This window comes from Chamaea fasciata, unplaced genomic scaffold (assembly GCF_029207755.1).
Source record: "Chamaea fasciata isolate MVZ Bird 193981 ecotype frontalis unplaced genomic scaffold, bChaFas1.0.hap1 SCAF_23, whole genome shotgun sequence".
NCBI lineage: Eukaryota > Metazoa > Chordata > Aves > Passeriformes > Sylviidae > Chamaea > Chamaea fasciata.
This window is the reverse complement of record NW_027094108.1, coordinates 6,692,686-6,706,324: the sequence shown is the minus strand read 5'-3', so window position 1 is coordinate 6,706,324 and position 13,639 is coordinate 6,692,686. Positions and strand designations below refer to the sequence as shown.

At 55.0% G+C, this 13,639-nt stretch overlaps 1 protein-coding gene across 1 annotated transcript; it reads left to right on the top strand.

Annotated features, from left to right (window-relative positions):
• Window positions 1–402: 402 nt before the first annotated feature.
• On the top strand, window positions 403–2,738 carry LOC136300691 (uncharacterized). Its single transcript, XM_066203254.1, has 2 exons — window positions 403–1,251; window positions 1,420–2,738. The coding sequence occupies exon 2, from the start codon at window positions 1,437–1,439 to the stop codon at window positions 2,736–2,738; it is 1,302 nt and encodes a 433-aa protein (XP_066059351.1). The 5' UTR covers window positions 403–1,251; window positions 1,420–1,436.
• Window positions 2,739–13,639: the final 10,901 nt, after the last annotated feature.

Sequence of the window (13,639 nt, the reverse complement as noted above, 5' to 3'; positions counted from 1 at the left end):
CTTTCCCCCTCATTTTTCCCTTTGTTCTCTCTCCGTGTCCAAAGCTCGGGACAATCCCTGTGGAAAAGGCTCCATCCCTCCTTTCCCAACCCCTCCCAGAGTTTTTCCCGCTCCCATCCCAGCTTTTCCTGCTCCTTCCAACCTCGGAAAACTTCTCCCTGAGGAGCAGGAGCCGTCCAGGGGAGCAGATGGCTGAGGAGGAGGAGGAGGAAAATCACGGATGCAAATTCTCCGGGACGCCTTTGCAACATTCCCGGTCAAGGTCGTGCCGCCGGGAAAAGCATCCTGCAGGATTTTTTCCCCCAAATTTTGGGATGTTTCATGGATATTTGAGGCTTTCAAAGCACCCGGATCCCTCTGGAGATGCTGCTCCAAGGAATCCGTAGGGAGAGCGAGGATTCCTCATCCACCGGCTGGGATAAACCCGGATTTTTAGGGATGTCCGGGATCCTGGGATCCCAATTCCGTGCTTGGAGCAGCAGGAATCTCCAGGTGTTTCCCACATCTCCAGGAAAGAACCATTCCCAGCTTTCCAAGGTCTGCTTTCCTTGCAGGAAAATGGGATCTGCTGGAGATTCCCTAAAAACAAAAAAAAAAACCCCTTTGGAATGTGGAGATTTATTTGGAAATCCGGGGAAGGCGATCCGTAAAAAACAGATCCCAAAATCCCGGGGATTTTCTCAAAAGCTGCAAAACTTCCCCCGAACCCTTGGAAAACTTCCAGGCTCCGCCCCGGGATGAGAAAATTCCCTGTTTTATTTCCCTCCACAGGGATTTCGGAGGAGCAGCAGAGCCGGGGGGTGCCGGAACTCAAGAGATCAAAGGAATTCGAGCCCCATTATCTCCAAATTCCCGGGAAGCTGAGGCTGAAAGCCGGGAAATCTCCCAGCAGCCAAAAACCGGGAAGGAGGGAGGGAGGGAAAGGAAAATTCCCAAATCCCCGCTCTGCTGACGAGCTGAAATCGCCGCGGAACGTTCGGAGCGACGGAGGCTCCGAGCGGGAATAATTCCGCCCGAAAGAGCCGGATCGAGGCGCGCAGGGATTGTTCCCAAAAAACCCGACAGCTCCGAGCTCGGGAAGTGATTTCGGGAGAAAAAAGGCGGATTTCCGTGACGTCCCGAGGACTTTCATCTTCCGGCGGCAAATTCCTTCCCGGGATTTTGTGCCGGGATTGTTTGCGTCCCCCGGTTCTGCTTCATCCCAAAATTCCTGCTTGAGGCCGGAGGAACGACGGGGACGGGGAGGCCCTGGTACGGCTTTTCCAGGGAATCTGGGGTTTATCCGGGGAATCCGGGGCCGCTCCACCCCTGGAAGTGTCACAGGGCTTGGAGCAGCCTGGGATAGTGGGAAGTGGATTGGAGCGGGATCAACTCCCGGGTCCCTCCCAACCCATCGTAAAAATTCGGGATTTGTCGCAGCCCGTTCCCATCTTTCCATGAGCGAGTGGGAATGGAAGCAGCCGGAGATGTCCCCGTTCCTTGTCCCGGCCTGGTGCTGCTTTGGCCTGCCAACATTCCCGGGTCCCGGTCAGTATTCCCAGCTCCCAGACAATATTCCCAATTCCCAGTCAATATTCCCAGCTCCCAGAGAATATTTCCAGGCAGTTTTCCCAGTTCCAAGCCAGTATTCCCAATTCCCAGTCAATATTCCCAATTCCCAGCCAACATTCTCAGCTTCCAACCAACATTCCTGGTTCCCAGCCAATTTTCCCAGTTCCCAGTCGACATTCCCAGTTCCCAGTCACTATTCCCAGTTCCCAGTCACTGTTCCCAGTTCCCAGTCACCATTCCCAGTTCCCAGTCAATATTCCCACTCAATATTCCCAATTCCCAGCCAATATTCCCAACACTCCCAGTTCCCAGTCGCTGTTCCCAGTTCCCAGTCACTGTTCCCAGTTCCCAGTCACCGTTCCCAGTTCCCAGTCACCATTCCCAGTTCCCAGCCAACGTTCCCAGTTCCCAGTCACCATTCCCAGTTCCCAGCCAACATTCCCAGTTCCCAGCCAACATTCCCAGTTCCCAGCCAACATTCCCAGTTCCCAGCCAACATTCCCAGTTCCCAGTCGCTGTTCCCAGTTCCCGGTCACCGTTCCCAGTTCCCAGTCACTGTTCCCAGTTCCCAGTCACCGTTCCCAGTTCCCAGTCACCATTCCCAGTTCCCGGTCACTATTCCCAGTTCCCAGTTGCTGTTCCCAGTTCCCAGTCACTATTCCCAGTTCCCAGTCACTGTTCCCAGTTCCCAGTCACTATTCCCAGTTTCCAGTCACTATTCCCAGTTCCCGGTCGCTATTCCCAGTTCCCGGTCACTATTCCCAGTTCCCAGTCACTATTCCCAGTTCCCGGTCACCATTCCCAGTTCCCGGTCACCATTCCCAGTTCCCAGCCAACATTCCCAGTTCCCAGCCAACATTCCCAGTTCCCGGTCACTATTCCCAGTTCCCGGTCACTGTTCCCAGTTCCCGGTCGCCATTCCCAGTTCCCGGTCACCATTCCCAGTTCCCGGTCGCTATTCCCAGTTCCCGGTCACTATTCCCAGTTCCCGGTCACCATTCCCAGTTCCCGGTCACCATTCCCAGTTCCCAGTCCTCCCCGGGAAGACCTGGATCCTCTCCCTGCATTCCCAAATCCCATTTGTTTCCCGACCCCCCCCGAGCCTCCGGGGCTGGAATTCCGTTTTTCTTCCCAACAACAACAAAAAATCCCCTCCCCCCCAATCTCCTGCGGAGGAGCAAGAATGAAATAAATTCATTAAATTAATGGAAATAATTCAATTAATGGGATTCATTAATTAGTGGCCACTGTGTCATTAACGCCAGGCTTTAATTAAATTGTGCGGAGATAACGACCCTGGAGCTTCCCGACAGCCCGACGTTCCCAGGACGGAGGAATTCCCCCGGAAACCGCTCCAAGGCGAGCCCTGTCCTCCTGGGAAGCTCCGAAGTCGGAAATTCCCGACGATTCCCGCCCAAACCCGGCTCCTTCGTCCTCTTCCGCCGCTCTTCTCCATCCTTTTGGCCCTTTCCCGGGAATGGATCCTGGGAAATCCAGGAGCTCCTCAGCTCCTTCCCATCTCTTGGAAAATCCCGCGGGACGTGCCTGGATCCTGGAGTCGCCCGTGGAATTCGTTGCTGCCACGTGGTTCCTGGTGCATTCCAGGAATTCTTTGGAATCTCGGCTGCAGCTGCTCACCCGGCTCACGCCATCCCGCTGCTCCCGGATATCCTGGACGGATCCGAGCTTTTCCAGAGGGGTCGGAATTCTGGACCCCGCCCATTTTCCAGGTGGTTTTGTGTCTGTTGACGCCTCCAAGGTCATTCCCGGCTATTCCAGGGATTTTCCACCCTTTTCCAAGTCTCCGCTTGGGATTTGCGGGTGGAGCTTTGGGCCGTTCCTGAAATTCCCAGAGTGTTTAGTGGGAGAAGGTGTTTCCAGAGGGATTTGGAGCCAGAAAACGTTGGATTTTCCTGGGAATATCACCCTGCCCTGAACTCAGCCGCATTCCGGCCTCTGTGACTTTCCCACCCTGGAATTTCCCATGGATTTCTCCCTCGTGGGCACGGAGCGGGAACTCTTCCACGTCCCGCTTTAATTCCAGCTCTACTGGGAACGACGAGCTCCGAGGCCTCGGGAACGGCGGCGGGACGGGAAGGGGCCGCTCCTTCCGTGGCCTTTTTCCCAAGCTCCTTCTCCTGGCAGCATTCCAAGCCAACTCCGGAGGATTTGGGATTTGCCGGAGATTTTATTTCCCTTCGATATCCGGGGATTTTCATTAAAATTCCGCTGCGCGCCTCCCGCTTTTCGCTCCGTCCTTCATCCTCATCCTCTCCCAGCCGGAACGTTTCCCTCTCCGGCTTTTTTTCACCTGGAAAAGCTCCTGGGAGAAGGTTTTGCTTGGAAGGAGCAGGAAAATCCCGGGCTGGATGTTCCTGGCGGTGACTCCGAGGTCCCCCTGGAATGGGGGCGTCTTCTGGCATCTCCCAAGGCCTCCGAAGTCTGGGAAGGGAAAGGAGAATCCTGGCTGAAATTCCTTTGCTGACAGTTCCGCCAGTCAATATTCCCAGTTCCGGGTCGGTATTCCCAATTTCCAGTCACTATTCCCTGTTCCCAGTCACCATTCCCAGTTCCCGGTCAATATTCCCAGTTCCCGGTCACTATTCCCAGTTCCCAGCCAACATTCCCAGTTCCCAGTCACTGTTCCCAGTTCCCGGTCAATATTCCCAGTTCCCGGTCACTATTCCCAGTTCCCGGTCAATATTCCCAGTTCCCGGTCGCTGTTCCCAGTTCCCAGTCACTATTCCCAGTTCCCTGTCACCATTCCCAGTTCCCGGTCGCTATTCCCAGTTCCCGGTCGCTATTCCCAGTTCCCGGTCACCATTCCCAGTTCCCGGTCGCTATTCCCAGTTCCCGGTCGCTGTTCCCAGTTCCCAGTCACTATTCCCAGTTCCCTGTCACCATTCCCAGTTCCCGGTCGCTATTCCCAGTTCCCGGTCGCTATTCCCAGTTCCCGGTCACCATTCCCAGTTCCCGGTCACTATTCCCAGTTCCCGGTCACCATTCCCAGTTCCCGGTCACCATTCCCAGTTCCCGGTCACTATTCCCAGTTCCCGGTCGCTATTCCCAGTTCCCGGTCACCATTCCCAGTTCCCAGTCACCATTCCCAGTTCCCGGTCACTATTCCCAGTTCCCGGTCACTATTCCCAGTTCCCGGTCACCATTCCCAGTTCCCAGTCACTATTCCCAGTTCCCGGTCACTATTCCCAGTTCCCGGTCACTATTCCCAGTTCCCGGTCACCATTCCCAGTTCCCGGTCGCCATTCCCAGTTCCCGGTCACCATTCCCAGTTCCCAGTCACCATTCCCAGTTCCCGGTCACTATTCCCAGTTCCCGGTCGCTATTCCCAGTTCCCGGTCACCATTCCCAGTTCCCAGTCACCATTCCCAGTTCCCGGTCACTATTCCCAGTTCCCGGTCACCATTCCCAGTTCCCGGTCACCATTCCCAGTTCCCGGTCACTATTCCCAGTTCCCGGTCCCTATTCCCAGTTCCCAGTCACCATTCCCAGTTCCCGGTCGCTATTCCCAGTTCCCGGTCACTGTTCCCAGTTCCCGGTCACTATTCCCAGTTCCCAGTCACTATTCCCAGTTCCCAGTCACTATTCCCAGTTCCCGGTCACCATTCCCAGTTCCCGGTCGCTATTCCCAGTTCCCGGTCACCATTCCCAGTTCCCGGTCACCATTCCCAGTTCCCGGTCGCCATTCCCAGTTCCCGGTCACCATTCCCAGTTCCCGGTCGCTATTCCCAGTTCCCGGTCACCATTCCCAGTTCCCGGTCGCCATTCCCAGTTCCCGGTCACCATTCCCAGTTCCCGGTCACTATTCCCAGTTCCCGGTCACTATTCCCAGTTCCCGGTCACCATTCCCAGTTCCCGGTCACCATTCCCAGTTCCCGGTCACCATTCCCAGTTCCCGGTCACCATTCCCAGTCCTTTTCCTCCCTGGACCATCCAGCCCCAGGCCGGCTCTCCAAAGGGAATCATCGTGTGCCGGGAAATGCTCTGCACCTTCCTGGAATTCCAAGGGCAAAGTCTCCCCTGGAAGGTTCCCGCCCCTCTGGAAAAGCCGGATTTTCCCTGGATATTGGCCCCGGCGCTGCCACTGGCTCCCATCCCTCTTGGATTCTTCCCTCTTTCCCTATTTTTTTGGGGGGATTTTTCCCTTTTTCCTCCTCGTTCCCACTCCCGGCTTTGATTTATTCCCGCTGGATTTGCTCCAAAGCAGGAGAACCCTGGAGCTCCAGCTCCCGTTTTTCCCAAGGCCAGGGGAGGATTGGAAGCTCCGAACGAAACCATTGTTCACCAAATCCGTGGATTTTGAAACCAAATTTAGGGAAAATCGCCGGAAAATCACCTTTTTACTCCGGAAAAAAAAAAGAAAGTCGCCGCTTTTCCCCGGATCCATTGGCTCTTCCACCTCCTTTCGGGACAATTCCATCGATTTCCATTCCCAGATTTCGGCTGCCAAGGCCACGGGTGCCCCAACCCCTCCCGTCCCCTTCCTGGAATTCCTTGGGAATTCTGGCTCTTTCCCGAGGTCACCTTGAGGCTCTCCCAAATCTCTTCCGCTCCAGGGACTCGTTCCCGTTCCCCCGGATGTGTTCCCACCCTCGCGGATCCTATTCCCGCCTTTTTTAGCGATGCCGGTTTTCCTTGGATTGGGAAGTTTTTCCCGAAAAACCGGGAAAAAAAAAAAAAAAAAACCTCCGGCGTGCTCCTGCTAAAACACCAAGGGAATTTTCCTGGCTGCCCTGGAAGGGAAAGTTGGGATTTATTCCCCGGGGGAAACATTCCCAAAGCCGCTGGTCCCGCGAAAACTCCTCTCCGAAGGGCCGCAGCCGAGGCTGGCTTGATTTATCCGGAGGTCGGGAATTCTGCCCCGGGGAAACGCGGGATGGGGGAAGGACGAAGAATCGGGAGGAGCCGGAAAAGCTGCGGAAATCCCTGGGATTTGCCTGGAGGAGAGGCCGGACTCCGGCCGCGTTTTGCGGATTCGGGATCTGCTTTCCGGATTCGGGATCTGCTTTCCGGATTCGGGATCTGCTTTCCGGATTTGGGACCAGTTTTCCGGATTCGGGACCAGTTTTCTGGATTTGGGACCAGTTTTCTGGATTTGGGATATATTTTCCAGGTTTGGGATCTACTTTGTGGGTTTGGGGTGTGTTTTCTGGCTCTGGGAGCTATTTGACAGATTCGGGATCTATTTTCCGGATTTGGGATCTGTTTTCCGGATTTGGGACCAGTTTTCTGGCTCTGGGAGCTATTTGACAGATTCGGGAGCTGTATTCCGGATTTGAGGTCTGTTTTGTGGATTTGGGAATCTATTTTCGGGATCTGGGATCTGTTTTGTGGATTTGGGAGCTAGAACCCAGATTTGGGATCTGTTTTGTGGATTTGGGAGCTAGAACCCGGATTTGGGATCTGTTTTGTGGATTTGGGAGCTAGATCCCGGATTTGGGATCTGTTTTGTGGATCCGGGAGTCTATTTTCCAGATTTGGGATCTAGTTTGTGGCTTTGGGACCTATTTTCCGGATTTGGGATCTCTTTTCCAGATTTGGGATCCGTTTTGTGGATCTGGGAGTCTATTTTCCAGATTTGGGATCTAGTTTGTGGCTTTGGGATCTAGTTTGGGGCTTTGGGACCTATTTTCCGGATTTGGGAATCTCTTTTCCAGATTTGGGATCCGGTTTGTGGCTTTGGGATCTATCTCGTGGCTTTGGGTTGTATTTTCCAGATTTGGGATCTGGTTTCGTGGCTTTTGGGATCTATTTTCCAGATTTGGGATCCGTTTTGTGGATCATGGGTCTCTTTTCTGGGTTGAGGTGTTTTCCCTTCCCGTGTTCAATGCTTTGGATTCTTTTTCCCAGGAAAAAATCTTCCCGGCCACCCTCAGATCCCTTTTCCCTGTTTTTTCCCGCCCTCTTTTCCAGGGGTTCGGCGGGATTCGATCCCTCCTCCCGGCCTCTCCCCGGGTCCCTCTCCTGCCCGAGGAGCAGCGGTTCCCATATTTATTGAATTCCTTTCCCGGGATCCGCAATCCCCGGCTCGGCCCGCTCCCGGCGCCTGGAGGTGCAGCAGGGATGGGGGGAGCCGGAAAATATGGAAAGGGAAACAGGCGGGATTCAGGATCCTGGGTTTCCTGCCTTGATCCTGGTTTTCCTGACTTATTCCCGGTTTTCCCGCCTTGATCCTGGTTTTCCCACCTTGATCCTGGTTTTCCCGCCTTGATCCTGGTTTTCCCACCTTGATCCTGGTTTTCCCACCTTGATCCTGGTTTTCCTGCCTTATTCCTGGTTTTCCTGCCTTATTCCTGGTTTTCCCACCTTATTCCTGGTTTTCCCGCCTTGATCCTGGTTTTCCTGCCTTATTCCTGGTTTTCCCACCTTATTCCCGGTTTTCCCGCCTTGATCCTGGTTTTCCTGCCTTGATCCTGGTTTTCCTGCACTGATCCTGGTTTTCCCACCTTATTCCCGGTTTTCCCACCTTGATCCTGGTTTTCCTGCCTTGATCCTGCTTTTCCCGCCTTATTCCTGATTTTCCTGCCTTATTCCTGTTTTTCCCGCCTTATTCCCGGTTTTCCTGCCTTGTTCCTGCTTTCTCCCCAGCCTGGAGCCGCCAAACCCTTCCGGAACGGGAAGATCCAAGCGGGATTTTCCTGCTCCAAGGATCCCGTGCTGGGATCCAAACGCTGCTTTCCATGGATTTACTGAAGAAGGAGACACCGGGATTCTCCTGGAGATGGGAGCGGGATTCATCCCACTGGAATTCGGACACTTCCACGCCGATGTTTCCTATCCCAGCTCCTGCTCCGGCTGCTCCCGCAGTGATGGGAAGCTGGAAATCCGGGAAGATGGGAAAATGGGAAGATGGGAGGATGGGAAGGCACCGGGATGGGAGGATCAGGGCAGGATTTGGCAGCGATTCCCAAATTCCAGAGCAATGGCTCCGACACCTCCTCCTGGGAGGAATTCCCAAAGGAAGAGGAGCCGGAATTCCCAAAGGAAGAGGAGCCGGAATTCCCAAAGGAAGAGGAGCAGTTCCTCCGGGTTATGGAATTCCCGAAGGAAGAGGAGCCGGAATTCCCAAAGGAAGAGGAGCAATTCCTCCGGGTTATGGAATTCCCAAAGGAAGAGGAGCCGGAATTCCCAAAGGAAGAGGAGCCGGAATTCCCAAAGGAAGAGGAGCAATTCCTCCGGGTTATGGACGTGGCAGGAATTCCCCAGTGGGAAGCCAAGCTGGGAATGTGGGATGAACGGGAATTTGGGAATTCGGGATGAGCCGTGCCGGGAGCTGCCAGCCGGGAATGCGGTCTGAACGGGAATTTGGGAATTTGGGAATGAGGCAGGTGCCAGCCGGGAAGGCGGGATTGCTTTTCCAGGAGTGTCAACACGCCGGGATCCATCCCGCGGCGTCGCTGTTTGCTCAGCCCCGGCTCTGTTTGCTCCCGAGCCTTCGGAGCGGGAAATGTTTGGAAAAGCGGCTGATCCCGGTGCCGGGCGTGGGAATCCCGCTGGATCCGCTGCTGCCGCATTCCCGGAGGCTCCAGGGCCTCTTTCCCATCCCGTTGATCCCACTGAGCTGGAAAAGCTCCCGCTGCCGGCAGCGTTCCCGATTTGGGAACGTCCCAGTGCTCAGGGCAGGAATCTCGGGATTCCCGAGGAAAAGCCCCTTCATATGAGGGATTTTCCATGGAAAACTGAATTCCTGGTACCTCTGGAAATATCCCGGATCGAGCGGGATCGGCTCCTGGGAGCTCCGGCACTGCAAACAGGGAGCACCTGGGAGGCCTCGGGAAGGGAAGGATCAGGATGGACATCCGGGGAAAAAAAAAATCCCGGAAATCTCCGGGATGAGACAAGAGTGGGGCTGGGCCGGCACCTGCAGGGAAAAAATTCCATGAAAAACCCGGAAAAACAAGCGGGAGGAAGGAGGGACCTCTGCAAAGCCAGAGACGCTGCCCAAAAAATATCCGGAAAAATCCCAAAATTTCCTAAAATCCCAACTTTTCTGGGGGAGCAGCCCCAGGCTGGTGCAGAAGTGTTCCCGCTTTTCCAAGGGGGGCGTTTTCCCTCTGTCCCCGTGTCCATCTGGATGGGAGAGAATTCCATGGATGGGATTCGGGGCTGGAAAAGGCTCCCGTGGGTTTTTCCCACCGGCTGGAGACGCAGCCAGGGGGGTTTTTTTTGGGGGGGGGATTTGAGCTGGAAAATTCCCCCTTGGAAGTGTCCCTGAGCACGGGATGAGGAGGTTTGGGAATTCCGGGGGAATTTGGGGGAGTTTTTAGGAGCTGCCAAGTGCCAGCGCTGCAGAAACAGGCTTGGGATCCCCGCCCCCCCCCCCTTCCCTTCTATCCCAAAAATTCCACATCCCCCATTTTATCCCTCAACATCCCCAAACCAGCATTTCCGGCCCTTCTTCCCAAAAAACCCCAACCGCCTGTTCCCGTCTGGATCCCTGCCGGATGAATTCCAATCATTCCTCACCCCGCGATCTGTGGGATCACACCCCGGATCCCACGGAAATCCCAAACCCACTTCCCTCATCCCGGCGGGAATTCCGGGGCTCGGCTCCAACTCCTCATCCTTCACCAGGCCCGGGTGGGATTTGGGAATATTCCGCCTTTTCCCGCTTCTTTTCCAGGCTTCTCCACCAGAGAACCGGATCAAGCCCCAAAAATCCCATGGGAATTCACAGGGAAGCCAATTCCATCCTCCATCCCCTCAATTCCAAGGAAATTCCAGCTGAAATTCCAAATTCATTGGGAGCCTGGAGTTTTCCCTTCTTCCCCTCCCAATTCCCGGTTTTTTCCAGCTCCTTGGATGTTTTCCAGCGGCTGGAGCCGGTGACCGGCTCAGCTCCGGATATTCCCGGCCTTTTCTCGCTCCCACTGTTGGATTTTCCCCTTCCCGGGTTTTGGGCCGGAATTCCGGCTGTTCCCAATCCCCCTGAAAGCCAATTCCATGGAAAATCCATCAATTTTCCCTCCCGGGTTTGTCAGTTGGGGCTCTGGCTGGGAAAAAACCACCGGGACAAATCCCTGGAGTCAATTCCTGGAAATCCGGGATGAAACCATCCCAAATCCGGTGTCTGACTCCGACTCCTTCCTTTCCCCTCTCATGAGGAATATTCCATGAGAAACGGAAACACCGGGAGTCCAAAATTCCCCCAAATCCATCCCCACGGGATGATCCCACCCAGCACTTCTCCCCTCGGCTGCCGGAGGCCAAAGTCCGCCTCTTCCCGTCCGTTTTTCCATGGAAAACCGCCACAACCGCATTCCCAAAGTTCCGCCTTCCCGGCATTCCCGCTTCCCTTAGCCGAGGGCTGTTCCCGTGGCTGGAACTTCCCTTTGGATGGGAGCGGAATGAGGCGGGGGAAGATTTCCGGGAAGTTGGGAATCCTTTCCCGAAGATTCAACAGCTCCGACACCTCCTTGGGAAACCGAAACCGCCCAGGATTTAAAAACCGCGCGCGTTCCCAGAAAACGGGAATTTTGCCTCCTTCTAGCACGGCCTCCCCCCAGAGCCAAAGCCACGATCCCGCTGGAGAAGGAGAAACGGGAATAACCCGGAAGGTTGGGAGCGGGATTTGTTTTCCGAAGGCAAAGCTTCCTTGGCAGCTTCCAGATCCCCGCGGGGAAATCCGTCAGGAGCTTCCCAGGGCATCGGAGCAGACAGGGAGAGCTGGAAACCGCGGGATTCCCATCCCGCCGTGTCCGGATTTCTCCCGGCTTTTAATTCCCTGGGAATCCACCAGCCGGTGGGAGCTCCCTTGGAACGCCCCAGGGAATTCCAGGCCTTGGGAAGGGAGGGAATGAACCGAGCCGGTCCTGCTGCTCCTGCCTCATCCAAACGCGTCCAGCAGCGCGTTTATTCCCGGTTTTTCCTGTAAAGAGGGATTTTCCCGCGTTCCCTGCTGAAGCTGGATCCCTTCGCTCCCTAAGAAAAAACAAAAAAAAACCAAACCCACCAATCCCTGTTTTTGGATGGAGCTGATGCCCTCCCGTCCTTCCCAGATTCCCAAAGGATTGATCCAGCCTGGAAATCCAGGTCCGAGCCTCGTTCCTGGCGTCCTTCGGGAGCAGCCGGAATCCGGGACGGCACATTCCGGGCTCGGCCGCTCCGTCCGCCCTCGGAGGTGGGAATTTTGGGCCAAAAAAAAAAAAAAGCTCCCGCGGGGAAAGTTTTCCAGTTTCTCTTCTTGTCCCGACCTTTCCGGAACAAATCCAGGTGCTGAGACCCGAATGAGGGAAGAAAATCCCAACTTCAGGAAGAAAACTCCGAATTTCGGGGAGAAAATCCCAGACTGGAAGAGAAAAGCTCCGATTTAGGGAGAAAGTCTGGAAATTTCGGGCGGGAAGTCCCAAACTGCGGGATGAATTCCCAAATTAAAGGAGAAAATGCCGAACTGGAGGAAGAAATCCCAAATCGGAGGAGAAAGTCCCGAACTGGGGGGAGAAACACCAAAATTCAGGGAAAATCACCAGATTTAGGGGGAGAAGTCCCAGATTTTGGGGAGAAAATCCCAAATTTTGAGGAGAAAATCCCAACTTTGGAATAACCAGGAATTTATTCTGGGGCATCGTCCTGGGGAACAAATCCCAGGGAGAAAGTTCAGGTGGAGAAGCTCCTCGGACAAATTCCGGGGATTCTGGAGCAGGAAATCCCTCACAGGATCCATCAAATCCAGCCTCAAATAAATTGGGATTTGATTCCCAGGCCTCTGGAACCGCGGCTTTTCCCAGAAGTTTGGGAGCAGGGGGAGAAAAGAGGGAAAATCCAGGAATTCCGGGAATTGCTGGGTTTAGTAGAATGGGGTTTTGCATGGATCCGGCAGAGCCCGGTTCCTGCCAGGGAGGTTTTTTTTGGGAACCAAATCCCACCAGTTTGGGTCAGACTGGTGTTAGTGGTTGGGCCGGAATTCCGGCTGTTCCCAATCCCCCTGAAAGCCAATTCCATGGAAAAAAAATCCCTCCGTTTTCCCTCCCAGGATCCTCTTTTGGGGCTCTGGCTGGGGAAAAAAAAACCACCGGGACAAATCCCTGGAGTCACCCATCCCTCAATTCCTGGAAATCCGGGATAAAACCATCCCAAATCCGGTGTCTGACTCCGACTCCTTCATTTGCCCTCTCATGAGGAATATTCCATGAAAAACGGAAACACCGGGAGTCCAAAATTCCCAAAACTCCATCCCCACGGGATGACCCGACCCGGGAGTTTCCCCCTCGGGGTTCCTGGGCTGGAATTCCGGCTCTTTCCCATCGCCAGCCCAAGGAAAACTTCTGTCCCGCTGTCTTTTCCCGAATTTTAGGAGAGGATTCTGCGTGGGTTTGTTGTTTTGGGTTTTGTTTTGTTTTGTTTTTTCCCGTGGAATTGGCTTTGTCCAGCTGGAAATCAGGGAGCGTTCCCCTGGGATTTTGGGAATGGCTGGCGGTTGAGGGCTGGAAGGAAAGGATTCGGGAAGACAGGGAGACCACCCGGAAGCGGGAATAAGGGACAAACCCATGGATTTTGGTAAGGAAAGGGATGTGGATCTCCAGCTCTTCCGCCCTCAGGAAGCCCCAGGCATCCCAATCCCTCTTCCCAAGGAATCCTGGCGTCTTCCCGAGGTCTGGGAGCCGAAGGAAAAGCAGGAAAAGCTGTGGAGCCGGGCCCTGGAGGGGCTGGGATCCCAGCCAGGCTGGGATTTTGGGGGGAGCTCGTTGGGATCGCTCCAGGCTGGATCCCGGGCTTCAGGGAGACGGGGATTGCTGAGGGAAGAGGGGGCAGGGGGGATGTGCCGATCCCTGCCGATCCCTGCAGATCCCTGCGGATCCCTGCGGATCCCTGCGGATCCCTGTGGATCCCTGAGTATCCCTGAGTATCCCTGCGGATCCCTGTGGGTCGCTGTGGATCCCTGTGGATCCCTGTGCATCCCTGCAGATCCCTGTGGATCCCTGCGGATCCCTGAGTATCCCTGTGGATCCCTGCGGATCCCTGAGTATCCCTGTGGATCCCTGCGGATCCCTGCGGATCCATGCGGTTCGCTGTGGATCCCTGTGCATCCCTGCGGATCCCTGCTCCTGGATCCCGTATCCCACATCCCTGC